Below are 27,629 nucleotides of genomic sequence, written 5' to 3'. Positions count from 1 at the left end.
CCCGCTGATGCCCATTTACTAAAGGAATATCCCAATGGCATTGGGCATATCCATCACGGTCACTAGCGACATCCTGGATGACCAAGGGGACCAATGCTGCGACGGTCGTCTCGCTATTATCGCTGAGCGCGTCCTCGGTGATCCTAGGGACCATTGCTGTGATAATTGGCATGCATCCATTATCCACTGAGCATGCACATTGCCGATGATTCGGAAGCATTTTGATGAAAAAGAAAATAAAAAGAAATACAGAGGGAAAATGGTACGTTCGAGATCGTACTTCGTGTTCGTAAAATGCGGAAAGAATCGACATCAGAGAGGAAATGTCATGCCGTCCGCAAATGTAAATGTAAACTAAAACTGGCTGGTTCAGGCCGATTTGTACTATAGTATATTAAGTTTGAGATGGGCAATCTTCATGATTATCTTCGGGATCTACATCTTGTTTGCAACTTTCCGAACCGCATTCATCTTCTCAGAATCACGCATTTCAGTACGCGAATATCACATTTCTTTTTTTTTTTATTATTATAATAATATGTACAAATTAACTAGATTCACTTTTAAGCAATGATAATTGAACAATATGAAGACACAGATGTTCATTAGATAGCGATTGGTTGACCCATCTCAAAAATTAGACACTTCAAATACTTTGCGTCTTCATGATTTACAGCATTACATATAATAACTAGTGTATAAATTATATATACATATATAATAATTTTTATAAATAAAAACTATAAAAACTTCCTCTCTCAACCAAAATATTATTAGATTACTCGAATTATCCTTTTTAGAAATTGAAAAATATTGCATGTGTATATTACAAATGTTGTAATAATAATGATCAATTAATTTGCAAAGTTAAATGCAGAATTGGATAAAACTAATTGTAAAGATGGAAACTGATTAAAAATTATTTTAATCTTTTTTTCCATCTCTAATAAAAAAAATAATTTTATTATAAATTATATTTATTTTAATACAAAGTCTTTAACTGGTTCTTTGATATTGAGAAAGAAATTTTTTCTCTCATACACACATAAAAATAAGATATAAATAAAACTCGAAAGAAGAAAACATATTTAGATGATAACACACTTTGCAATTCTGGACGTTTCATGACGCTTTGATTGCGAGTAACAACGATGGGAAAGAGAACCCTCCCGATTTTAGGAACTTTGTTTCTGCGTTGTTCTAAATACATTCATACAGAAAGTTGACAAGAACAACTTTCAATTAATCTCATCTTCTTTGAAAATTGAGCTATTAAGGAGTGGAAACTGTCGTGCAGCACGACAGATTTATGGGCATATAGGTAAGTTCACCGGGAAGAAAACGTTCAGTTCGAACAATAAGGCAAAGACCAAAAATATCGCGTATAATATCAGACAAATGATACCTACTTTCTTGTTCAAGTGATACTTATAGAATGCAGTAACTGTATAAAAGGCTATTACACACACGATAATCGAGAATACACTGAAACGTAGAGCACCCGAAACGATCACGATATCCTTTTTGTCCAAAATGATCTTGATCATCCACGGTAGACCGAGACAAAGCAGGATGTCGAGCGTGTTCGCACCTAATGTATTGCTCATAGCCATATCACCGTTGCCTGCGGGGAAATAAAATCGATTTGAAGTGAAGTATTATCACAATAGATCGTTGGCAATTTTTTTTTTTTTTCAATTGATTCTTTCATTCTGATGTTACTTGGACATCTCACCTTGTCTGGACAGTATGATGATCGAGACGAGTTCCGGCATATTGCCACCGGCGGCTTGGAATGTGATACCCATCACGGAATCCGGAATTCCAATGGTATCGCCAAGGACGGTCGTCATCCATGACGTCAAGTAGGAGGATACCGCGATCCATATGACGCACATGATGAACGTTAGGAAGTACCAGTTTTTCCATCGTTTATATCTGCTGTCCGGTATCGTAACGAACAAAAGTAGTCTCAAAGGCCATACGAACCAGAACCAGATTTTGGCTAATGTATCGCCAGTCGGCCATACAAAGGGAGTATCTGATGAAATGAGTGTCCATAAGAGATAGCAGTTTAATCAAGCGGTTTATTAACATGATTATCTTATCGTAATATCGTAATATCTGTTTAAATCTAATCACTTGGATTGCGATATGACAGAAATATTAAGCGTATGTATGTATGTATGTTGTACCTGGTTCTACATATTCCTCCACTTTTGCCACGTGATCCTGTGCTTCTATACCATTAGTTGAAGGATTCCTGGCTACACTTTTTCTATATTCCGCTACGAGTTCACCATGAAAATATGGTCTATAAAGGCCGTCAGGCATTGGCTCTTCATTGCTTTTAGGAGCTGTCGAATAACAAAATGCAAAATTCATACATGGTCCATGTGTGTCTTTCTTGAAGTCTTAGATGAACACATACACGGTTATACTCAACTACGGCACAACCTGTCGACAAGTATTACAAATGTTAGCGAAGAAAAATATCACGGAAAAATGAGAATAACTTGCGACTTTACGATTTGCATATCAGAAATATTAATCATCGTTAATCATTTTTATGAAGTTTAAACAGTCGTGTAAACTCTTTAGCATATATATATATATATATATATATATATATATGTAAAATTACATTAACAAAATGTTTTTATTTTTCAAAAAAATATGTAAATAATATATTTTTAATATATTATTAATAAAATATCTATTATTAATTTATAAAATATCTTATCACCATTACAACTAATTTTCATATTACAGTGGAGATATACCTTGATATATGATATTTAAACATTAAAAATTGACGCAAAAATGTTATATCAAGCAAGCGATCTGTGCGAGATGCTGACGCTCACTTTTAAAAGATTAATTAATATTCGTAAAAAGGCGTAAAAATTGCACAAGAAATTATCTACAAGAAAATTCTATCTCCAAGAAATAATGATACTTACTCTCTTTCTCGGAAATGTCAGTACTGCGGGTTTTGCAAGTAAACAGATGCGCAAACTTATTGTACCAACGCGCAATACATTTATTGCAAAATAATATTGTCAAATAAGTGACAAACAGCACCATAAGGCTGATCGCTTCGTACAAAGTGATTATGCCATCCCACATTATGACCACCAAAACAGCTACCGATATGACGTAAATTATACAATCTCGTGTTAATATTCGCCATTCTAATGGTATAGCCTGTTGAAGAAAAATTTATTTTATTTATTTTAAATAAGCGAGTAGCTGTTTTGTGTGTATAAGTAATCGTATCATAAAATAGATAATGACACGTTACACACGCATATAAAGTTATTTGGACATACATGTTTATGTTATGTCCAAATTTATCGCGGTGATCTCGAAAGTAAAGCGCACGATTGAAAATTAATTTATACTTATCAGATGCGGCATATTAAACAAAGAGAGAATCAAGCAAAAAATTCTGTTAATATAAATTATATTCATATGAATACAAAACAAACTTACGAAAGTAATGATCTCACATAGTTAGTATAGTTTTATACATACTGCAATTTTATCATCTGATATCTAATACTCGAAGAAGCATTTTATTTTCGATTTTATTTTATTTTATTTTATTAAGTTTAATCAATTTTCTAGTCCTCTATGCACCGTGATATTTAATGATCAAAAGGAATGCAGATAAAGAAAGAGACAGAAAGAGATGAGAAGAAGAAAGAAAAGGAAAAAAAAAGAAGTCGAAGAATATAATTTACAAGATCCTAGAATGTTTTTATAACCTAAATGGAATAAAATTAACATAAACTTTCTCATCATATTTTGATTTGTTGAGTTTATTAAAGTTACAGAAATCATACGTAACTTCTCTAAAAAAAAGATATAAAATAATAGTAATAATAATAACATAACATATAATTTTATCGTTTTTATTTATAACTATCAATCGCAAATTAAAAAAAAAAAGCAATATCGTAAAAACACGCTTGACTTCTATCGTTTCTTCTCATAATTATCTTATGTGTTACATTGTCTTTTTTACAATTTTTACAATCTCTTTAACTGTGCAATAATAATAACAACTTTCATTATTTATTATAATATTTTACTGATATACAGAGTGAATCAGGACGAATACAACGAAACGGAAGATTATTCAATAAGCCGAAAATAAATCTAAAATGTAGAATAAAATTTTTTTGTATAAGATATTTTTTGTATAAGGTTTTGTATAAGGTTTTATTTTCAAAATAATAAAGGCATTTCTGTTAAGTTAGAATTCCATTTATAAATTAATAAGTTCGTATTTATCAGATAAGTTAATACTAATTATATGCTAATTAAATTATATGTTTCACTACTCTATTTAAAATATACTCGATCCAGATTGCATTCTGATATTCATTGCCAATACTAAAAATATACATATTATATATATAATTCATATTATATATATAAATTTTCAGTATTGATAAATATATTGAAACGCAGCCCTAATGGTTTATTAAATATAAATTACCAACTACAAAATACAAAAGCAATCGTACAGCAACCAATATCGTCGACGTTGATGCATTGGAATAATAAATAAGTTTTTTTCCATTATTATTTAACGAGAAATGATTCGCTGTTGTAACAGCGACATTCTAATGGATTACAAAACATTTTCTGTCGTAATTATATAAAAATAAATATAAATAAATAAAAAATATTGAAATGTTTCTTTTATTGCAAATACAGGATTAATTATGACAGATTTTTGATCATTTCTTTTCGATACATTTCTATTGAACGATAAAGAATAATAAATTACTATAAGAATTCTATCATACTTTAACGATTGAATCCTCTTTCCACAGAGAATGAAAACGATAAGAAACACGGTAACATTTCTTTTGAAATATAAAAAGCAAATCGATAGGTTACGATAAAGAACAATAAGAGATCTTTTCTAGATTGTTGATCGATTCCTATTGTTTTCTTGTAATTTTTTTTAAAGAAATCTTTTAAAAACAATCATTAGTACAGTTTTATAAAGATAAAGATTTCTCAAACAACACAAAGTCCAAAATTAGGACATAAGATATCTTCAAGACATCTTTTAGACGTGTTTCGCAAAGATGTCTTTAAAAAGTTTTATATCTCGATTTTGGATTTTACGCTGTTTGAGTCATATTCGTGGATAAGTTTCCTTATTTCGAAATATCCACTTCTCACGGGATAAACGATGATAATCTTAATGACACAGTAAACGGTGTTGAGGCAATGCATTATCAAATAAGCATTATCAAATAATTATGATATGAAATGAGAACAATAATAGGATAATGATTATTGTTGCATCGTCCCTCAAAAACTGTATAATATAACTATTTCAGAGTAGAAATCATTATCTTATTGTTAGTACATGCCAAAAAATGGAAATCAAATAAACGGGAGAGGTAATCCCCGTTTAATCCTTCAATTGAAGAGAGAAAATGTTGAGTGAAGTCACTGCGAGTTGACATGACCAAGTTTATTAAATTTCGTTGTTATATTTTATCAACTGTATTTTTCTTTCCTGAATGTAAATTTGAATTTTCATTACGTATAAATATTCTTCACCTACTTATTATTTATAGTGATATTAATAATTCTTAATGATACCGATATAAAGGATTTTATTTCGCGATTTCAATTTTTACTATTTCTACGTCTAGCTCAAGGAAATAGAGAAACAAATTTTGTGGAATAAAAAAAATTCACTAAAAAAACGATTTTTTGGGATTTAATAAATTCCATTAGATTCAAAGAAATTTATCTTATGGAATACTTCAAACAAGTCAACTTATTAATTCAACAAATTTGATCGGTTGGTTTTTCAAATAGCTTTACGAATAAAGTATTTGTTTGATAAACGGTTTAAAGGGAATGATGTTCTTTACTATATGCTTTAATAATATTAAAGAATTCTTTCTCTCATTGAAACACAATATTTAATTTAACCAAAGTATTATCTCAAATAGTTCAAAGACAAATTTTATTTTTCTTTAAATAGACGTTTTATGATTTTAGATTGTTGTCTAGGAAAATTTTTAATTCAACCAAATGATATTTAATATAATATAAAACTCTGTTGTTTAAATTAAACAAATTCAAGTTGAACAAATAGAATTATTAAATTTAAAGAAATTTGTTTCTCTGTGAACAATTACATTCTTCATCGAAGAAACATCGCTTCAAGCTAAATTTGTGAGAATATTCAACATCATTCGTAACTTCGAGGAACTCCCGCGATGATTTTAATCTCATCAAATTAGAAATTCGCAAACAATGAGTTGCAATTATGAATAATTGAAGACGATAATGTGTATACACGACACATTATTCAAAACTGCAAATATTCGTGTATCATTTTCTGACACTACGTAGTCTGTTTAATGACATTCTCTTCTTCCATTCGTCGAAATAGCTGTTTCATCAAAAAAGAAAAACCTAATCTAATTCCAATTTAATTAGCTTTATATTCTAAAATTATTAAATCTCTAATCTAAATTGATAATCGTGATTAGATAATTCTATTTATATCAATCTGTAAGGAAGCAAAATTTAATTTTTAATTAATCTGTTATTTCATATGATTTAATATTTCCGTTTATGATATTTTCCTTTAATTGATAAATATCTTTTTTATGAATTTAATTTTTAATCTTAATAATAAAAACCTTAATAATAAAAATATTAATAAAAAATCGATAGATTGTTTGATAAAATAATCTACGATTTGTGATAAGCAAAAGCCAGTAGCAAGTAAAATTTTAGATAATATCATGTAATATTTATTACATGTATCGGTAGAGATGTGCGATAGCAGACATTACGTCGCAAAAATAATAATCGTTAAATAATCGAGACTATGGATAAGCAACGAGATAAGTAACGCATATCGCTAACATGTGCCGATAAATAACATAAGCAACAAAATAAGTGCAAAGTTGCAAAATTCACAAACATGATTTACAATGAGAATTACTCTGTGAAGATGTCGAATATAAATTTCGAATATAAATTTTCTATGTTAAATGTATTTTTCTTTTAATAATTGCATATAATTATTTTATTTATAAGTTTATATATATATATAGGATGTTCCCAGAATTTGCGCAAATAGAACGCATAGCGATTTTTTACATTAAAAGACGCAACTTTTTCTTGTTGACAAAATTATATTTGAGCATTAATTTCCAGATGAGAGTAATTTTAAATTAATGAATATAATTTGTGAATAATTCTGATCAAAATCATTTCAATATTGTGATTTAAAATGTTGAATGTTGTTTTTTTTTTGTGATTCCAAAAACGATCGATTAAATGGCTTGAAATATATAATAAAAATACACATTTCGAATTAAAATTTTTCAAGTATTATCTATTCTACTTTCAATTGTTACTTTATTGATTAGAAAATTTTCTTTTATTAAGCAAGTCGTATATAAAGTAACGATATTCAAATGTCATGAATAGTTGTTGTGAAATTTTTAAAATAAAAACAGCGCACACTGCTCCTGATTTATAACTTAAAGCTCCCATTTGTTAGTTTTAAACGATTCTTATTTGAAAACTATTACTACAACAAAAAATACAAATTTGCAAGAGAAAAAAAAGTTGCTTCTTTTAATATAAAAGATCATATTCCACAGACTACTTACATGTAGAGATTGCTTACATGAGAATTTCTTACATTATAATTAGAAAGTCTAATTCATGCTAATTAATTCGATTCAATTATTGTACTGGCCGGAACGTGCACACTTCAACGATTTACATGTGTGCAATAAGTAAAAAAAGTGCATATCTATAAATACGTCCTCCTCCCCATAATTCCTTCTCAAAGAATGCAGTTAAAAAAAAAAAAAAAGAACCTTCTTCTAGATCTTTTTTATTTCTGTGCGACCTTCAAGTGTATCATATCATATCGTCTCGAGGAAAATGAGGATTAATAAATAGGACGCAATTGCCTACGTGCCTGCGTGCGTTCACATCAAAGCCGAGATTTTCAGGGCCTTTTCATTATCGTCACGCTCCATTTTGCTAAGCTAATACTTGAATCTTAATGATGACACCTGGACTACTTTTACTTACGTGGATCGCTGATAACGCGCCGCATGCCGGTGTCGCGAAGGTATTGAAGACTGCGCCGCCCATTACGGTACCAACACCGAGGTCGGACTCGGTCAGGAAAGTGCCGACAACATTAACAAACAGCTCGGGAAAACAACTCGCGGTGGCGAGAAAAGTCGCTCCAGCCACGTCGGTGCTAATGTTCAGTCGCGTGCATATAATGTCGAGCGCCGGTAACAGGTAGTCGTTACAGACGAACGCCGTCAGAATGAAGCAATAGAAACCAAAGAAGATGTGAAGTATCACCGCGCCCTGACTACGCTGCTCATACGTAAATATCTCCGGAAATTCATCGATCGAGCGCTTCGTGCAATTCGTTTCACTTCCCTTGTCCGCGGTATCCTCCTGATCCGCGGACAGGAGAATCCACTTGTTTTCGCGAATGCCGAAACCTCTCTTTGAAACCTGGTCATCCTTTGGAAGTAAATCAAGAATCGGGGCTACTGGCAGAGGTCCGTCTAAGCAAAACAAGCAAAGTATCTATTCAAGAAAAATTCAAGTTGATTGTTTAACATACATTGAAAGGGGAAAACATTTTTTTCTATTTAACAAATTTTCATTAATATTTTTGCGTATCTTTTAAGTCACTAAAGACAAATTTGACGACAAATTTCGAAAATTTAGAATTTTCGTATATTATAAAATTTTTTTTTTAATAGAAAGGAATACATGAAAAATTTACAATTAATAATATAATTGTTGTACAACGGTCTTATACAATTTGTTGAATATTTCTTTGAATTTTTATAATTTTTCATTAATTTACATTTAATACAAAAAAGGTTAAAATAGTTTTATCATTCTAATTTTATTTACAACTAGAAAAATATTGATTAATAAATTAAGATATCACTAAAAAATAGTTCATATTTTTGTCAAGTATAAATTATATTAACATTTGCATATTTGTAATCAAATATGAAGAAGCATTAAAAAAGATTGAAAAGAAGAAGATGGAAGACATATTAGTCTATTGCAATGTCCCAAGGACAAGGATTAAGTAACATTCAATCAAAACTGAGAAAATTAAACTTTCTCTTCTTAACCTTCTACAATTTAAATTCTTTTTTCGTGTTTGAAAACGATTTACGTAAGCGATTTACTGGCAAGCGTCCATTTTAGAATATAAACTAACAATAATTTTCTATTTTTATATATTTTATTATAAAAATCAGATTCCTAATATATAAAATTTTTTATTTTAAAGTCAAACAGCTTATCAAATTGATACTAAAGCATACTATAACTAAATTATAATAAAAATGAAATAAAAACTTAAAAATACATATAGATATATAAATATGCAAGTTCAAACTGTTACATGGTGTTACAGAGAATTAAGATTTTTTTTTTTATAAATTGTACGACAATATCATTTTAAATCTACATTTCGTAAATTGCATCATTATTTATACGCGTAACTTAGAGTACATTTTTATTTTATTATGAACGGAGGGTACAACACAACGTAATATGTTCTTCTTCTTTTATCATTATATTTCCAACGTTATCAAATATTTTATTTTCTCTTTTATCTGTAAAAGGTATTTTCGAGAAAATGAAGTTTTTGTTAATTTACTTCCAGATATATTTCTGACATATTTTATTTTCCATTTTCTGTGATAACAATGTGTTCCTGTGCTAACATATATTATCTTCGTAATTATCTCGAACTAAAAGTCTCGATGTAACGCGTGACTTGAAGTATACTAAACGTTAAAATCAATACTATGTACGATACATATCTCAAGATTATTCGATAAGATTATAGGCATTTACATTTATAAATCGAATAAAAAAAAAAGGCAAAGAAAAAAATGGTGTTTTACGTTAGTGCCGTGACCATTAAAATAAAAATGACATAAAAGTTTTCGCTAATTACAAACCGTCGGCGTCCAACAATTAGTCATTCCTAAGTTTCTTTCTTCACTTCATTTTCATTTATATGCACGAAAGCACGCATGATAAGAACTCATTTTCTTTCTCCAATTTTTCAATTACTACGCCGCATGAATTTTCCTTGTCTCATTATTTTTTTTTTTTCTTTTTCTTCACTTCACCATGCATTATTCGTATGCGTATGTCACATTTGGTGCAAATATCGCGCTAAAGCCTTGTGTCCACGATGCTAGAAATCGATCCGAGATGAAGAGAAAAAAATTTGATCAATCACGTACTGATCAATTGGCGGATAAAGATAGCCGCTGCAATTGGCCAATTTTTTTCTCTGCTCGAGATCTCGGATCGACTTCTAGCGGATCGCGGACACGAGGCTTAAGAACGGGCCAATATAATTAATATATTGGCCCGCGAGCGAATCAAGTTGAGCAGTAAGTAACAACAAGTATGAAATTGACGACAATTGACGATGACTATGTTGATAAACTCACCGTTGATCGGTCGCACGTATCCCGCGGCACTGTCGGCAGGCACGAGTGCGAGAACGACGAGTACCGCCGACGCGATACCGATACTCATCCTCGTGTGAATATCGCGCGGAGTCCCGCGATGAGCCTCGCGCTCCCACGCGTATCTGTCGAAGCTAAATATCGCGGGCGGCGCGATGCCACTCGGACGAAATAAACGGTAAACTGCCGTCGGAACTGCCACGGTAACGACATTAATGATAAACTCCGTCGATCAGAGGTCCCTCACTCCTTCCTACTTCGCGCATTCCGAAGGCTTTTATCTTCCTTAAGCTTCCTCGTCAAGTGATGCGAAATTAGATAAAAACATGTTTGAAAGTTCACGCGTTCGATTGTTGATCGTTACACCGTTATCTCTGAGAATCCATTAATGGACGGAAACGAATATTCCGTGAATAATAAATGAGCCTCTAACTTTTTTCCTCATGATCCTCACAGTCTGTCTTGTACGACCATTTTAAAGTTATGAGACAGTAAACGACAGTCTGCAACACGGAAATCCAAACACAGTCGGTGACTAACATCGTCAATATGAATGAATTTCATTCTTTATCTTTCGTGATTCCCATACATCGGATTAAATTCAATTTTGATTCAATTGATTCTACGTATAATCTGACTTTAAACATTACTGCATTTATGAAATTTAAATAATTTTTGAATTTTTGAAAGTACACTTACTATATAGGCATGAACGGAATTATGTCAAATAAGTAGGCTGAAGATAATATACGATGTATCACCTTCCTAAATGTAAAATATAATTAATTGAAAATTTGAAGGTTTATCATCTAAATATAGATAAGTTTTGACAAACAATAATAATACATGCACAGTTTTAGAAAATAATTTCATATTAAGTATGTTTAAGTAAGTGAAATAAGAATCTCTGTTAAGAAATTAATTTTGAAAATATATTCTAATTATTTCACAGAAGTTTGCAAGCCTTTTCTTTTTACTTTGTAAATTTTTCTTCAGATATAATATATTATTATATTATTATATACATCCATATACAAGACACGTAATTAAATTATTTTCTACAGAATGCAATCTTAACGCATTTCGTAATGACCAAATCTTCTAAGAAATCGAATACATGTAATATTATAAATGAGTATATATCATAAATAATTATTAATGGACGATATGATGCTACTTACAAATATTAAAGCAAATTTAATTTTTTATATTCCCATCAGCTATAGGCTAATTACAAGTATTATTTGTAAGCTTTTCTTCAAATAATAAAGCTCCTGGATATGACATAGCTTCTGCTCAAGTATTATCATCACAAAAAATCCATCTTCAAATTTATTATCTTGTTCTTTTCTGAAAAATTATATAAAATTTCTATACTTCTGTCAGATTTGGAAATTTCCGTCAGTTGAGATTTTTCCCTAAACCTGGAGTTCCTTCTCTGGAATTCATCTCTCCAACAATTACAGATCAATCAGTCTTTTTACAAGGAAACATACGAAAATATTCCCCTCCGATTTTCATCAACTTTTAACATATTATTTTTGAGAAATAATTATAAATGCTTATATACGCACATTATTCGTATCCATTCGTGCCTTCCATTTTTCACGTGACATGTTCTACTTGCATTTTCCGTAACAGGAAATGATGATAAAAAAATATATTTCTGCGTATAATCACGGAAATCTTCATCACACACTATTTTCTTAATTAATTTATCGATCTCGACTTTGCATCATATTATTTTTACTGTCTCGAATTTGATTATCTGTAGCAGTTGTATATAAATTCTGTTAGAATTTACATTTTGTTGTGGAATATTCTTCAATATTTAATAAAGATAAATTACTATTGTTCGCCGACGATCCACAATCATAACTATGGTTCCATAATTTTCGTTGATCCATGTTATTAGTAAGATTAATAAGATTGTTCCTCTGATCCGGCGCTATTCCTCTGATTTTATCGTTATTTCTTTAATTCGATGACCCATCTAAAATTTTGATTTGTTTCGTTCGTTATTATTTATTTAATTATTAATTGTTAATGTGTGAGATTGCAGTTGGTTGGTAGCATGGCCGATTACATTTTTCTCGCTTACGATTTTTAAATTACACACAGAATGAATCTGTGAAAATCTGATCTTAATTCGTTTCTGACATTAATTTTGATGATTACAGATATTTTTACAGATGTTATTCTGATATATATTTTGGAATTTGGATATTTTGGAATCAGAAGTTGAAGATCCAGAATCTTCGCTGAATGATCATAATGAGAGCAAAAAATTTAGGTATCATTTGTGACCAACCACGTTGACTTTTCGCCATAGTTATCAAAAAATATTGTTGCATTGTTCTTTAATTTTTTCTATTTCGTTGGGTTTTATGATGTGTTTCCGGAGTATGCACCGAATATTCGCAATGACGCTACAATGCTAGTTTTCCTTAAACGTTTTGCTCTCGTGAGCCAACAGTTCTTCTCAGCCTGTTGCCGAATAAAGATGTATGCACAACGAACTATTTTTCTGTGATGTACTGAGTAACATGAGTAAAAGTGCACACACACATATATATATATGAAATGGTGAAAGTTTCCTTAACATATTTTTAACTTTCTTTAAGTTAATTTTTAAAAAATAACCACTTATATATATATATATATATATATATATATATATAGATAAGTGGTTATTTTTTAAGAATTAACTTAAAGAAAATTAAAAATATGTTAAAGAAATTTAATAAGTTAATCTATTTACACGTATATAAGGAAATAATTAATTTTAAACAAATGCATTAATATGATTTTTCTCTTATGCAATTTTCCTTTTAATTGAATAGAAATATTTTCTATATTAAAGAGAATGGAGGCTCAAGATGAAAGTAAATTAAATATTATTATGATACAATTATTATACAATTATACAATTATTAATTCAATTCTCAAAAAAATAACTATAATTTGTTATATAAAAATTATATAACATTAAAATCACCCAGAGAACATTTTAACATCTATGAAATATCTTAAAGATGTTCTAAAAATTTTAAGATATTTTTAAGATAATCGTCTGTTAGTCATCTTAAGGACTATCTTAAAATCGAAAAATTCTAATAATTAATAAAATACATAAAAATACATAAAATTTAATAAAAGATATCAAATAATTATAAGATATAATATGGTGTTTTCGTTGATGTGAAAGTATTTATTATGTATTTTACAATAATAAAATGTTTTCTTGAGTGTAATAATTTTTTCATTAAATATTTTAACGTACCTGACATAATCACCTGACATAAAATTAAGTAATTATTATCACAAAGTATATTTATTCCGGTTTTTCAGGAAATGCAACTTTTGTCTTATTACATAATTCTGCTTCTGCTTTATTAGCTCTATTAGATCGAAGCACCGCACCTGGACTAGGATATGGCCTCATTTGATAAAGCGGTCCCGAAGCAGTTGTATCGGCACCAGTTTTAGCCTCGTTATGTTTAGCCAATCCATCTGACCATTTTCCCCTATAATATGATTATATGTAAATAAAAATTATAAAAGGTACCTATATGTCTATTTTAACCTTCCCATGGCAAATACTGAGTCTGTTCAGATCCATTTCAGAGCTCGCGCAGTTTTTACAACTGATTGAATTTTTGATTAACCAATTCAAAAAGTCATATGAGTTGTAAAGATATATTATTGCATTTATATATAATGTTAAGTTATTGATTTTGCCAATTCAAAAATTCAATCAATATTTTGAAACATGAAGAAACAAAATTCAGTTTAAGCTGAAATAAATCCCGAATCCATTTCGGCCGCTATCCAAGAATTAACATGCAAATGTTTGTATAAATATAAATGTACCTGGGTATATCACTATATGATGCTGGATCCATGGGATCCAATGTACGATCTTTTTTATCTTTACTGTCAGTTCTATCAGATCTATGAGTTCTTTTGTTATCAGGTCCTTTATATCTTGTACGATTTTCAACTTTCCTATCCTTTTTGACAGATTCACTTTCTTCTACCTAAACAATTGTTATATTAGTTATAAATCTCAAGTTACATAAATTTATATTATACAAAAAATATAACATTACTAACTTCCATTTGCTCTTGATCACTGGTACTATCATCACTTGACATGTTATCATCTTGATCCCCTGCCTTCAAATGTAATTCTTCACGTAATTGGGATGCAGGTTGCGATATTTGACACTTAGGATGACCAGGAGGTAACCAGGATACTAAATCAGATGACCAATCCCAATAATAATGTTGTCCTCTAAAAAAATAATAAATATTTTTTCTATATTCTATATATTTCAGACATTAACCATTTAAATATTATGGATATTTATAGAAATATGGTTGAAGTCAGAACCACGTTTCTCTTCATATTAAAATGTACCAAACGTGGCACAATAGTGTTTTTCTTATTTTATAAAAGAGTCAAGCAGTGCAATTTTAGTTTTTTATTTTTATTTAATTTTTTATTCTTTTTTTATAAATTACAACTAAACTTACAAAAAAGTTTCAATTTAATAATTTTTCTTTGTGAATTATAATATTAATAATACATTGCCATAGAATTTAACTATCAACCAACCTCATTGAATCATGACAAAAGAAACAATGCGATCACACTGCATAGTTAAATATCTTAATCTTTTTCAAAAATAACTAGAGATTATTGCTAATTTTTATTTGTAAAATCCTAATTATAAGCTATCAATACTTACGATCCAGGATCGTAAACAGCCTTCCAAGTTTCTGGCAATGGATACTTTTGAATTAATCTCATTTGTTGCTGCAAATATTTGTCTGAAGGTTGTACATGTCCTATTCCCCATAATTCTTTACATTTTTTTGTACATTCGTGATAAATATTATATTTATTAGGACATCCACTATAACCCTAAAAATGTTTTCAATAATTTACAGTTTAAATTGTTGCTATACTGTTTAATAACAATTTATATTAACTTAATCATATTTACCATAAACTTCTGAGATATGTCAATCTGGTTAATCTCCTCTTTTGTATTGTCATAATCTTCAGCTATTACTTCTTCATGTATTTTCTTCTTGATTTCTTTCTTTCCAGATTCTGCAAAATCAATAACAACATTATACATAAATGCAATAATATCTTTACAACTCATATGACTTTTTTTATTAACTAAAAGTAAAATGATTTGATATAAAAATTTATAGTAATTATAACTGTATACATTATTTAAAAAAAAAATAAATATACCATGCTTCTCAGAGCCAGTAATTAATCCCCTTTTTGCAAGACGGGCAGCCAATGCTGCCGGCAAAGGCATTTCTAATATTTTTCGATTTAAATTATCAGAAAATTATTTACGAAGTATGTATATAGTGTAGAGATACTTTTTTCTTAAATATAATTTAGATTTTTTTTTTATATCCCACTTTACGTAAAAAGTATCGCGTCGTTTATAAACTGCTGAAATATAAACCGTTTATAAACCGTGAAAATAATCGATATTGAAGAAGAAAACTGGCTAAGTATGAAAGCCAAAGATGAATGCCAAACGATTGGAAAGCCTCTAACAAAAAGAATGTGAACTAAATTTTTGATTGGTACTAATATTCATTTATCTGGCATAATATCTGGCAATACTGGGGATGAAGTCCCATTAATCTCGGTCTACAATAGGTGATTTAAGCCTGAAACCATAAGAAATTGACCAATTATAGTTGATTATTCTCCTATTCTTCGACTATGATTCGTCCATTTCTTATGGCTCAAGGCTTAAATCACCCATTGTAGACTGGAACTTAGCACGGATCGGAATGATCATAGACCTTATAGATATGGACTGGCGAGAGCACCTCAGATGCGCACATTTTCAACCGGACCACTCACATCAGCCGATGTCTACGAATTTTCTAGTGAACCACCTATCAAAAATTTTTTTTATTTAATCGACCAATTAGCAATGTGTCCGATTGGATCTCGGACACTCGGACTGGCAATTGCTATAGGGTGCTTTCCATTTAGTGACACAAATCGACACAAGTATCATTTTGTCCTTGTTAATCATTGAAAGCCAAGAAAGATAGAACAATACTTGTGTCACTAAATGAAAAGCAGCCATAGTTTCTATATAAAAAACAGAAGATGTGCTCATCAGGTAGATCCAATTTGGATCCGGTCTGCGTAGATATGGCGTTGGAACAAGTTGCCTTATATTGAAAAATAATAGTAAAATAAACAAATCTGTGACTACGTGACATGTGATTTGATAATAGAAACTTTAATAATTATTAATAATAAAAGTCACAATAGTAGTTCTCAATTAAATAAATTTATTAATTGTCCTCTCCTTATTTATACTACATTTTGAATATCGCGAGAAAAATGCCAATCGCTGATTGACTGATATATTAATATGGCCGGCTACTTGTTCCATCGTCCTCATTGGTCCATCCTTACTTTCATGCGCAAGAGCACACCTCGTTTCTTTACACCATGTTAGATAGTTTCTAAATCCGACCAAAAATATTACGTTATCCATTCCACGTCTATCTAACGAAACTACAGATTTCGTGACGGTAAAGCGTTCTCCAGTGTCGACGCCCAGTTTTTGCGTGTGAGTGTTTAATTTAAATCTTGTACATACCTTCGACACGCGTTGTACTTGTCGTTTAACATACGGATATCTTGAAGAATTCAACTCCATGTATATCACATAATATTCGCGGCTACATATTTTTACCGTGCGAAGAAACGTATTTTGACATAATGATCAAAATGGCGACTCCAAAAACAATAATTCTCTAGTGTGCTAATGTGCCACCTCACGTGGAGCTTTCCGGTTACTCCTCGCGTCTGTCGCGGTATAGATTTAACATCAGCCGAACCTAGAACGTTGAAATTATTACGCTAATCCGCAATTTGTTTACAGTCGGATATGCGAGTGAATTCTCGAATTAGTGAGACAACCAATTTGCCACACGTCGATTCTTTGTCAATTACAATCAGTGCAACTGCAACTTGCGCCAGTTATTCTCATACATAAAAAGAGGTTTGCACGCAATTATGGTCTGTCACTGCCGGTCATTGCACTTTGCTTCACCATACATACATATTAAGTTTATTCCGTCCAAATTTGTTTGATTTTACTGGCATTGATAATCCTCTTTATTACCAGAGAATGTAATCGCACAATTTGAAAAAAGTGACTTCTTGCTTTATTTTTTTTTTTTTCAAACAATAATATGTTAATTATCAGATATTAAGTTGCATTTACATTCCATTTGCTATATTTACATTTATCTAAGTAGATATCAAGAGCAGTATTTATGAAGAATTCATGTCACATATCAGAACGTTGGCAAGAGAGAAATACTTTATGGATTGCTCTATTCTTTCTAATGGCAAATTTGACCATTCATATTATTCTGGATTAGTATTTTAAACACTCATATATGAAATTATTCATTGTGTTTAGCAAACACAATGGTTGCACAGCAATTAAGGAATTCATCAGTGCAATTGATCTAAATGCAAGGATCTAACAGTAAAGACCAATAATCACTAATCATTTATTAACTGCTTATTTTGTTAAACATAGCCATTGAAATATAAAAACATACATAAAAACATTTCAAAATGATTATAATAACTGACAATGAATTTTTTATTAACTATGCATCTATTAAATATGCATTTATAAATAATTTTGTCATCAAAGAAATTATATACTACATTTAGATATTTTATATGTAGCAATCTTTAGTATGCATTAATCTGTATAGTGTATTTAACCGAATTTACTATAAATATCTATATAAAAACTCATCACAATTTTCTCAATTTAAAAATTATTTAATTTTTAAATTTGCATTGATTCTTAGGCTGGTGGCAGAAAAATAGAAACAACAAAACTTAAGCAGTAAAGAAGTTGACTGATATATAGTTCAGAGTTTTAAAACAATAATCTTAAATTTTTAATAATGTTCAATTTGATTGACTTGATTTTTGTTAAAGTGATTTATACTATTTATGATTAGAGGTTTACTCATATGAAATTTAATGAATAATATGAATATATGAATAATATGAATAATATGTACATCATCAGAATTATTATTTATTATTGATTATTTATACATACTCCATCAGCAGAGTAATTTTTTTACAAAAGGACTTAAATCATGAATTGTGCACAGTTGGACATACTTTGCTATTTATATTTTTCTATGTGCTATTTTATGGAAAAAATCTAAAATAATACTCCAAATCTATGCACATACTGCATCTCCAAATCTAATACTAGAATTAAATAGTACATACAGTACATATATTTTGCATAAATTAATTTGATATACATTATATTTATGTCTTATGTCTTATGTTTAAATTATTTTGTATCTGAATAATAACTATATTTGTAGTAACTCAAGATCTTATAAATTATTACGTTTTTGCAGTTGTTTTAAAAAATGGTCACCAAATCAAAAGTTTTTGTCATTCATTAAAAAATATGTAATTATTACCAATATTAACAATAATTTCTTTTACAAAAATGTTAAAAATTATGTTATTTGATTTATACATAACTTCTTTATAATTCAATCTTATTTATTTGATATTCTAAATAATATAAATAAGAAATATGTCCTTTTTCAATTTTAATAACTTTCTGTTACTATTATATAGTCAAAATATTTTTGACATCAACAAAATATTTGATATAACATCACAATTATGTGTGAGCATAAATTGTCGAACGAATTATTTTTATGATTTCATAAATTCATAAATTATGTGATCTAGTTTATGTTTAATATGTATATACATATGTATATATATATATAAAATTAATTAATATTTAATTATTTATATATTTAATATATTTAATATATATATATATATATATACACATACACATAACTATTTATTATATTAGTTGTTAGTTAATAATAATTTATAATAATAATTTAATATAAAGGATACAAAGTCTATAAATTATATACTTTTGGTGAAAAAAGGAAAAATGTAATCAAGAAATTTATTTTCATTATGAAATTAATTATATTTTTATTGTCTTTAATTAAGAATTGTTGTTATAAATGATTAAATAATCATCACTAATTACATTCTCCAGAAAAATAAAATATAATTTCCTATTTTTATTTTTTATAGAGAACGTTTGGCTGAGCTCAAAATGCAGACAATAAAATGTGTAGTAGTTGGAGATGGAGCAGTTGGTAAAACTTGTTTATTAATCTCTTATACTACGAATAAATTTCCATCAGAATATGTTCCGACAGTATTTGACAATTATGCAGTCACCGTCATGATTGGCGGTGAACCATATACATTAGGATTATTTGATACTGCTGGTAAATATTATCATTAGTATATACATGTATATAATCGTAATACAATAATATTAAATTGTTTTATGTAATACAATATATAGGATGTTATAATTCGCAAGTTATCTCTTGTCAGCAAATAGAACAGATTAAACTAAATTAAGTGGAAAAATCTTTTATCATTTTGCAATTTTCAAAATATTAATGAAAATTAATAAAAATTTTAATAAGTATGCATTGCAAAAGTAAGCACATAACGAAAAGAGACAACTCAAGTGTTACATACTATCATGGTTACTGCTGCTTATCACAACTTATAGAATGCACTTCCAGAGAAAGAACATCTTGCTCCTAGAACGAACATCTTGCTCCTAGCAACTATAAATGCATTTAATGTTGGGCTATCTTATCATATGGATATATGCTCATTTGTGGATTTAATTTTTTTTTTTAATTATTTTCTTATTGATTATTGAGCAAATTACAAAATAATAAAAATTTTTTTTATTCAACTCATTCTACCTGTCTACAAAAAATGATCTATGGATCATGAAACACTATATATTTAATGTATAATAATATATTTTTTATAAGATAAATATTGGCAGTTGTTTACTCAAATTTTTGGATATTTTTAGGTCAAGAAGACTATGATCGTTTGCGTCCATTAAGTTATCCACAAACTGATGTATTTCTTGTATGCTTCTCAGTTGTATCACCATCGTCGTTTGAAAATGTTAAAGAAAAGGTATGATCAAATTAATCGTTATATCAAGTGTTCTATCTTTAATATTTTAATATATTAACAGTGGGTACCAGAAATAACACACCACTGTCAGAAGACGCCATTTTTATTGGTTGGAACGCAAATCGATTTACGAGATGATGCAGCCACAATTGAAAAACTAGCAAAGAATAAGCAAAAAGCTATTTCTAGTGAACAAGGGGAAAAGCTTGCTAAGGAATTAAAAGCTGTAAAATATGTTGAATGTAGCGCTCTTACACAGGTATAATAGTAATTTATTTTTTTTTTTTTAATTTAATACTGAACAACGAAACTTTCTGTCATATAAATTTTAAAAATTATATTGTACAATGACATCTATGTTCATATGGGGATTAATTCTTAATTACCTAATTTTTTGCTATAAAAATATGTTTATTGCTATTTCAGAAAGGGCTTAAAAATGTTTTTGATGAAGCAATATTAGCAGCTTTAGAGCCTCCAGAACCTGTTAGAAGAAGAAGGTGTACTATTTTGTAGAAGGTATATGACTTTTTTTATAAAACTGTTAGTTCTATACCATAACAAAGACTGTAAGTTTTCTTATATACACTGCATGCAAAAAGTTTTACAGTAACGATTGTTAAATTCTAAGGTATATAATAAGTATTTTATAACATTGGTGGCATATACGTGAATACAAAACACTCTTGATCTACATTGGCATTATGTAAATTTTGTAATTATATAAAATTGTAATTATATTAAATTATATCTTTGCCTTGTATAATGAATGTTACATCAACATATCTTATGTTATTCTGTGCATTTCTGTGTTTACATTATAGCAATCAAATGTATCGATTGTCTTACACAGAATGTTAACAAGAGATTCCAGAGAATTTAAGAATATATTATAATGTCCATATAAAACTTGTCTTTAAAGAAATAAAATAATTTGTTCCATAGAAATTGTTTCATAAACAAAAAAAAATTTTATGTTTTATATGATTTCATGTCGATTATGATATAACATCCATGTATATGCAAAAATGCAATATTATTAATTATTTCTGTATTTTCTGACATATATATTGCATAGAACTAAAGCTTTTTGCAATACTACTCAATTTTTTATATCTTTTTAGATACATTCTTATTCTATATATTTAATTTGTGTTTTGTATGTGTATACACATACACGCACATATACAAATCTCGTTTTAATCGATATATTTAAATTTCTCTCAAGAGAATGCACAGAGTAATGAAATAAATCAATAAAGAACAAAATACATAGTTGCTTCTAAAAAATATGGTATTATATTGCAATTTTTAAAAAAACAATTATATTTTTTTTATATTAATTTACTTACTCCATTGTTATACATTAAAGTATTAAGATAATTGAATCAATTTTTCATTGAATCAATTTTTCAAAATAGTATATTAAAAATAGAATAGAATATATAATAATTTCTAAATTAATTTTTCTAAATCAATTTTTTAAGTATAACTTAAATAATCTTTAAAAGAAAGAAGGATTGTATCGAATGCATCCAAAAATATAGGATCACTTTTAAAAAAATGATTAATGGTTACCTTTATATATATAACCTTGACATCTGTACTTAGAGATAATTCTTTTTAATAAAAATATTCCTCTCGGAATTATATAACGTCATAAATATCACATTTTTATATTTTATTTAAATAAATGCCAAATGAAAGCTCTTCAATTTAGATTAATTTTGTAGGTATGTAGAATGATTTAATATATATATTTAATGCATACACGATATGTTATTCATGTCTTATCACTCTTTAAAGATATGATATTTAACCGTAATTAAAAAGGCACTTTCATAATTTTTAAATTACAAGAGATAGAGAAAAATGTTAAGAATTAAAGTTTAATAATAAGTTATGAACAATAAAATAACAGAAATTTTTATTTTTTTTTATATTAAAATATTTTTCTTATGTTAAAAAGTTATATAAATATATATATATATTTTATATATATATATATATATATTTATATATATATATATATAAAATAGAATATAAAGAATATATATATATATATATATTTTTTTAATGAATCACATAATAGGCATTATCCAATATAATCAATGTAAGCTCTAGATTTACACACACATACATACAAGGCTAAAGACATAAATAAAAGCACACACACACACACACACACACACACACACACACACACACACACACACACACATAAAAGTTTTTGTTTATGTTTTTAAAGTATATTTTTTGAAAATAATGAAGGAGACGTCATAATACGTACAATTATTCATATATTGAATCATTTTACATATCTACAAAAGTTCATTTAAATTGAAGAGCTTGAATTATAATGTTTCCTTATTAATTTTATAAAAATTCAAGTTTGATAATTAAGTTAAGATGTCTTGTATATTCATATATCTTATAATACATATGTATGCAAATTATAAAAATATCCATCAATATTATCAGATTTAATTAATAGATTTAATTCATCAATTCAATAAATTTTGCCTTGTAATTGGCGAGTAATAAATGAAAATTATGGTATAACATACATCATCAATATGATTTATAAAATGTAACAGGAGGAAAGAAATTATTTTATATTATTGTAAAATCTAGAAATAGCATACGAGTGCGTGTCTTTATATATAATTAGATTCTATTATATGATTTGTAAAACTTTCTTAGTGGCCATATATTATTAGTAAAGGAAATAATTATGTTAATATGTTTGATTAGTTTATGTATTTCTGTATTGCAATAATAGTTTTATACTCATTTAGTCTTATATAATTTAGTTATACAAGTATATCAAGTACCTTTATAATAATCTGTTTCATTTATTTCCATATAAATCTATAGCTTCTACATTGATTATATTGGAGAATGCTCATTATGTGATTTATAAAAAAAAAAAATATAATTATTGGCTAATATGTAAAAGTAGAATATTCAGTATTTAATTTGAGAATTTTATTTTATTTTTAGTTATTATTATTATTATCATCTCTTTAAGTTACACTGTAATATGTTAGTAAAATAATTTATGAGATATACAAATATATTATTTTATTAAATTTATTTTATGATAAAATGTATATCATACTTTATAATAAAACAAATTAAATTAATCAAAGTAATACGATTAAACTTGGATTTTAATATATAATATTAGACACTATAGAAAATTTTATATTTCTTTTAATAATTTTAAAGCTTAAAATATCAATTATAATATATCATTTATAATAAGGTCTTTTTTTATTGTAAATGAAGTAATATGAAATATTTTTCGATATGATAAAATTTACAAGCGATAAAACGAACTAAAATATAATGATATACCGAAAACTCTCCTCCTCCTAAAATATAATGTAATATTAAAAATTAAGTTATGTATACATATATATATTATTTTCCTGCAAAGTTTCATATTGCCTTAAAAGTTGAAACTGATGACATAATCCCGTCTTGCTCTATTATTTATTCTTTATTTTTACTTCAAATTTAATAATATAGACATTTATTAAGTCGATGCTTAAGCAATATTTTGTTTTATTATTGTGTATCCAACTGATTTTATATATCTAATTTTTTATTATTATTACTTTCTTTTTTATTAACTGCTGATCCACACAGGTGAACATTATATTTATTATCTTTCTACCAATCAATTCTTATGTTTCAATGTCATCGTTCTAGCATTATCTATGGCTTCTACCAGTAGTCTAGTATTACTTGCTCGAGAAACCCAACAATACAAAACAATACAAAGTCTAAAATCGGAACATGCGACGCATTAAAGATGCCTTTAAGATTTTATGTTTCAATTTTGAATTTTGTTCGAGAGACTGTTGTCTGAAAATCAACTGGTGCTGGTAAGGATCATGAATACTCTTTTTATCATCGATATTTCAAATTTGACGTTTGTTTTCTACATCATTGACTATAAACTGAAGGCTTAAAATTAAGCAGAAATGGCTTTTTGCAAATATATTTATATTTATATTAATTTAAAATCATTGTATTAACATTAGCGCACCTCTCATCGCGCGAGACTCATATTTGCATCTTTTAATTTCAATTATATCTCACATTTTTACTACTGCACATTGTGTCATGCCTGGGCGTGCAAATTTCAGACAATTTAATTGTTTATTTTTCATCATCATTTTTAATTTAAAATTATTATAGCCTCGACACATTCTGGTATTACCATTTTTGTCTTCAAATGATCTTAGAAATCTTATTAATTATCATCTAAGATCATTCTATATATAAATTTCAAAATTTTTACAAAAGTACTATGTATAAGGCATGCGTTTTGTATGTATATATGTATTATTTAAAAAAATATATATTTCTATTCATAATTGAAATGTTTTTTTTTTTATGTACATTATTTACACGTGATATTTGGGTTCCAGAATAACAAAAATAAAAATTGAGCACAAAATATTTGACACAGTCGTATAAAAGTAATTTGCTAGTTTAAGATGACTATATATCTGTTGTTACTACGAAGAAAGTTGAAAAAAGGTTTCTACTTATTTAATATCTCAAAATTTAAATATAAGAATCATAAATGTGATTTTTTTTTTTAAATAAATGGTTTTTAAAATGAATCTGAATTCTTTCTATGTCGCAATTGTAATCAATACAGTGTAGAGTTTCAATGTATATTTCTTTCATTCTTATGTAAGTGCGTTCCATTATGTCAACATTCTAATTAATGAGACAAAATCTATAATAATGTAACTGTATTATTATAATTTTTATAATCTGGTTTTTATTTTCCGTGGTACAAATCAGTTATAGCGATATTCACTTTTTATATTATTATCAGACACGCAAGTTCAATTCGATTGAATTCAGATGATCCTGTAACCCATTATAGTCTCATATATCCTACGGGTATCAGTGTATGCCGCACATACAAGTATAATATTTTTTTTCTCTGCCCCGAATGATATAATCCAATTGAAGTGACCGCGGTACGTAAACTGAGTTAATTGGAGCGTGCGTACTGGATCTTTTATGTGGAATTCACAAGCTGACACGGATATTCTGCAATTTATTCGAACAATTGTTATAACCGTTTCTCCTATTTGTCCGGTGAAAAACGAGAAAATGGTATTTCGTCGTTTTTTTTTTTTTTTTTTTTTTTTGCGAGTGAGAGATACGATGAAATTGTTGAAGTCAACGACGGTTATGCATGTAAAAATTTGGCAAAAACGTTTTTCGAGAAAAACGAAGTATAGAAATGTTCCTCTTTAGATAATAATTATTACAGGAAATGTTCCCTGCAATAATAACTGTGCTGCGAGCGAGAATCATTATGTAACTCCGTATTCCGCTATTGACAATTACGGAGTTATAAACAGTAAAAACATAAGGGATTACTCACATACAATGGAATGTACTTGAAAAGAAAAGAATGAACGTAGAAAAATGTATCCAGGCTGGGAATAGATCTTTTACAGAACTTCACAGACCTTGTGCACGTGTAGTTTATAAATAATGACGCGATGGAATAATTATACGTACAGGGTTAGCCAAAGTAACTAGGGCAAAGGGATAATCGTGACACTGAAATAGAATCGCTTTAAAACGTGATACAAATTCTGCTATAAACTTCACTTATCACGCAGAGACAACAAGATAATGTTTAAAACAGCACCTGTAGAAATACAAAAGTACTATTGCGTTTAAGAGATAAAGAAAACAATATCTAAAAAATTTTTGAACTGAATCATCAATTTCAATGCCCGGTGAATAGAATATCTAAAATCGATTCCCAAGATATCTTCAAGATATCTTTCAGAGTTTTTTATATCTTAAAGATGTTTCCTAAAAAATTCTTAAAGATATCTTAGAGTTAAGTCTTATGCGTTATGTCGATTTTAGACATTCTGCTCATTGGGATAATTGAATTTGATTTATAAATATATTTTAAATGGCCCATTAAATTTTAGGACAAATAATATTCGGTTAGAAAAGAAAGATATGATGGAAGAATATTTTGATCTCGAAAATGTATAGTATCAAAATATTTTTAACTCTTTTGAATGTATTATTTTTATTTTTATTTATGAATTATAGATTATTATAGATTTAAAAATAATAATAATAATAATAATAAATTTTTTGTGGCGATTTAAAATCTGGACCAAAAATTATAAATATTTAAATACACAGTAGAGATGTTTTAATAAAAATAATGATAAATTAAAAAATAATGATAAAGATCTCAATTCTTTTATACAAGTACTTTAAGTATATTCAAGGTGATTACTTACGTATACTCAAGATTTATGTAAAGTTTTATTGCCATGCATAAATTAGTTGCATAAATTATTCTATAAACAAAAATTAAATTTTGATTAAAAGTGAAAACAAAACAGGTGATAAAATTAAATATTTATTTACAGAATACTCAATCTCTGCATCACAATAAAACTTTATAAAAGTCTTGAACACTTAAAGTACTTATTTTAAAAAATTGAGATTTTGTTGCATTATTTCTTAATTACATTTCTATTAAAGCACTTCTACTTATTTATTTAAATAATTCTCATCCAAGTTCTACCGCTTTAAGTTTTCAAATTTGTTCATTGTAAATATAAAAAGTATAAAAATAAGTGTAACACACTATTCTCACTAAGTTCGAGGCAAAATATTTGGCATTTCTCATTTGAAAAATTCTCAAATTCTTCAATAAAAATAAATTGTTACAGGAAAAACCTTCCCGACGAAAATGACATTATATCCATTCGGATTGTTGCTCCGTTTGGCGCTCACGAATATAAAAGACTCGCGGTACATAAAGGACGATTGCGAGGGAAATTTGCGGAGTGTGAAACACGAGTGATGCCATTAGCAGCAGCAGCAGTAGCAGCTCTCTTTTTTCTCTCTCTCTCTCTCTCTCTCTCTCTCTCTCG

The 27,629-nt window shown here is 28.1% G+C and overlaps 3 protein-coding genes and 1 long non-coding RNA gene across 7 annotated transcripts; 1 reads left to right on the top strand and 3 right to left on the bottom strand.

Annotated features, from left to right (window-relative positions):
- Positions 1 to 509: 509 nt before the first annotated feature.
- LOC105427597 (sodium/potassium/calcium exchanger 3) lies at positions 510 to 10,672 on the bottom strand. The gene is made up of 6 exons (XM_011639418.3): positions 10,539 to 10,672; positions 8,110 to 8,606; positions 2,964 to 3,207; positions 2,196 to 2,357; positions 1,736 to 2,041; positions 510 to 1,624 (listed from the first exon to the last, which is right to left on the bottom strand). The coding sequence occupies exons 1-6, from the start codon at positions 10,624 to 10,626 to the stop codon at positions 1,308 to 1,310; spliced, it is 1,614 nt and encodes a 537-aa protein (XP_011637720.2). The 5' UTR covers positions 10,627 to 10,672; the 3' UTR covers positions 510 to 1,307.
- Positions 9,210 to 16,166, bottom strand: PQBP1 (poly-glutamine tract binding protein 1). Of its 3 annotated transcripts, XR_016139512.1 has the most exons (7): positions 15,829 to 16,163; positions 15,569 to 15,678; positions 15,311 to 15,486; positions 14,673 to 14,853; positions 14,430 to 14,596; positions 13,840 to 14,083; positions 9,210 to 12,549 (listed from the first exon to the last, which is right to left on the bottom strand). XR_016139512.1 is itself a non-coding variant. In XM_089078166.1 (6 exons), the coding sequence occupies exons 1-6, from the start codon at positions 15,896 to 15,898 to the stop codon at positions 13,998 to 14,000; spliced, it is 786 nt and encodes a 261-aa protein (XP_088934292.1). In that variant the 5' UTR covers positions 15,899 to 16,166; the 3' UTR covers positions 13,747 to 13,997. The 3 variants fall into 3 exon arrangements, 2 of the variants coding, with proteins under 2 accessions (XP_088934292.1, XP_011637733.1); XM_089078166.1 differs by lacking the exon at positions 9,210 to 12,549 and having other exon boundaries at positions 13,747 to 14,083; positions 14,430 to 14,592; positions 15,829 to 16,166; XM_011639431.3 differs by lacking the exon at positions 9,210 to 12,549 and having other exon boundaries at positions 13,747 to 14,083.
- Positions 16,167 to 16,892: 726 nt separating this feature from the next.
- On the bottom strand, positions 16,893 to 17,346 carry LOC148936500 (uncharacterized). Its single transcript, XR_016139467.1, has 2 exons — positions 17,222 to 17,346; positions 16,893 to 17,084 (listed from the first exon to the last, which is right to left on the bottom strand). It is a non-coding gene; the product is annotated as an uncharacterized LOC148936500 (long non-coding RNA).
- LOC105427616 (cdc42 homolog) lies at positions 17,049 to 21,439 on the top strand. 2 transcript variants are annotated; one of them, XM_011639460.3, is made up of 6 exons: positions 17,284 to 17,438; positions 17,507 to 17,626; positions 19,750 to 19,949; positions 20,564 to 20,673; positions 20,735 to 20,932; positions 21,100 to 21,439. In XM_011639460.3, exons 3-6 carry the CDS (start codon positions 19,772 to 19,774, stop codon positions 21,187 to 21,189), a joined length of 576 nt encoding a protein of 191 aa, XP_011637762.1. In that variant the 5' UTR covers positions 17,284 to 17,438; positions 17,507 to 17,626; positions 19,750 to 19,771; the 3' UTR covers positions 21,190 to 21,439. The 2 variants fall into 2 exon arrangements, with proteins under 2 accessions (XP_011637745.1, XP_011637762.1); XM_011639443.3 differs by lacking the exons at positions 17,284 to 17,438; positions 17,507 to 17,626 and adding an exon at positions 17,049 to 17,191.
- The last annotated feature ends 6,190 nt before the right edge of the window (positions 21,440 to 27,629 follow it).

Source organism: Pogonomyrmex barbatus, unplaced genomic scaffold (assembly GCF_055798465.1).
Source record: "Pogonomyrmex barbatus isolate J1 unplaced genomic scaffold, ASM5579846v1 scaffold21, whole genome shotgun sequence".
NCBI lineage: Eukaryota > Metazoa > Arthropoda > Insecta > Hymenoptera > Formicidae > Pogonomyrmex > Pogonomyrmex barbatus.
The sequence above is the reverse complement of the archived record's forward strand: the minus strand, read 5'-3'. Positions and strand labels throughout refer to the sequence as shown.

What these genes read in the sequence shown, in the direction of transcription:
- LOC105427597 (XM_011639418.3), bottom strand. Translation starts at nt 10,626, where the DNA reads ATGAGTATCGGTATCGCGTCGGCGGTACTCGTCGTTCTCGCACTCGTG. An exon ending in TGACATTTCCGAGAAAGAGA is followed by an intron (nt 2,358 to 2,963) that starts GTAAGTATCATT and finishes GTTATTCGACAG; the next exon opens with CTCCTAAAAGCAATGAAGAG. An exon ending in GGAGGAATATGTAGAACCAG is followed by an intron (nt 2,042 to 2,195) that starts GTACAACATACA and finishes TCATTTCATCAG; the next exon opens with ATACTCCCTTTGTATGGCCG.
- PQBP1 (XM_011639431.3), bottom strand. Translation starts at nt 15,898, where the DNA reads ATGCCTTTGCCGGCAGCATTGGCTGCCCGTCTTGCAAAAAGGGGATTA. An exon ending in ACATATCTCAGAAGTTTATG is followed by an intron (nt 15,487 to 15,568) that starts GTAAATATGATT and finishes AAACATTTTTAG; the next exon opens with GGTTATAGTGGATGTCCTAA. An exon ending in GCTGTTTACGATCCTGGATC is followed by an intron (nt 14,854 to 15,310) that starts GTAAGTATTGAT and finishes TTATTTTTTTAG; the next exon opens with AGGACAACATTATTATTGGG.
- LOC105427616 (XM_011639443.3), top strand. Translation starts at nt 19,772, where the DNA reads ATGCAGACAATAAAATGTGTAGTAGTTGGAGATGGAGCAGTTGGTAAA. An exon ending in TTGAAAATGTTAAAGAAAAG is followed by an intron (nt 20,674 to 20,734) that starts GTATGATCAAAT and finishes ATATATTAACAG; the next exon opens with TGGGTACCAGAAATAACACA. An exon ending in AATGTAGCGCTCTTACACAG is followed by an intron (nt 20,933 to 21,099) that starts GTATAATAGTAA and finishes TTGCTATTTCAG; the next exon opens with AAAGGGCTTAAAAATGTTTT.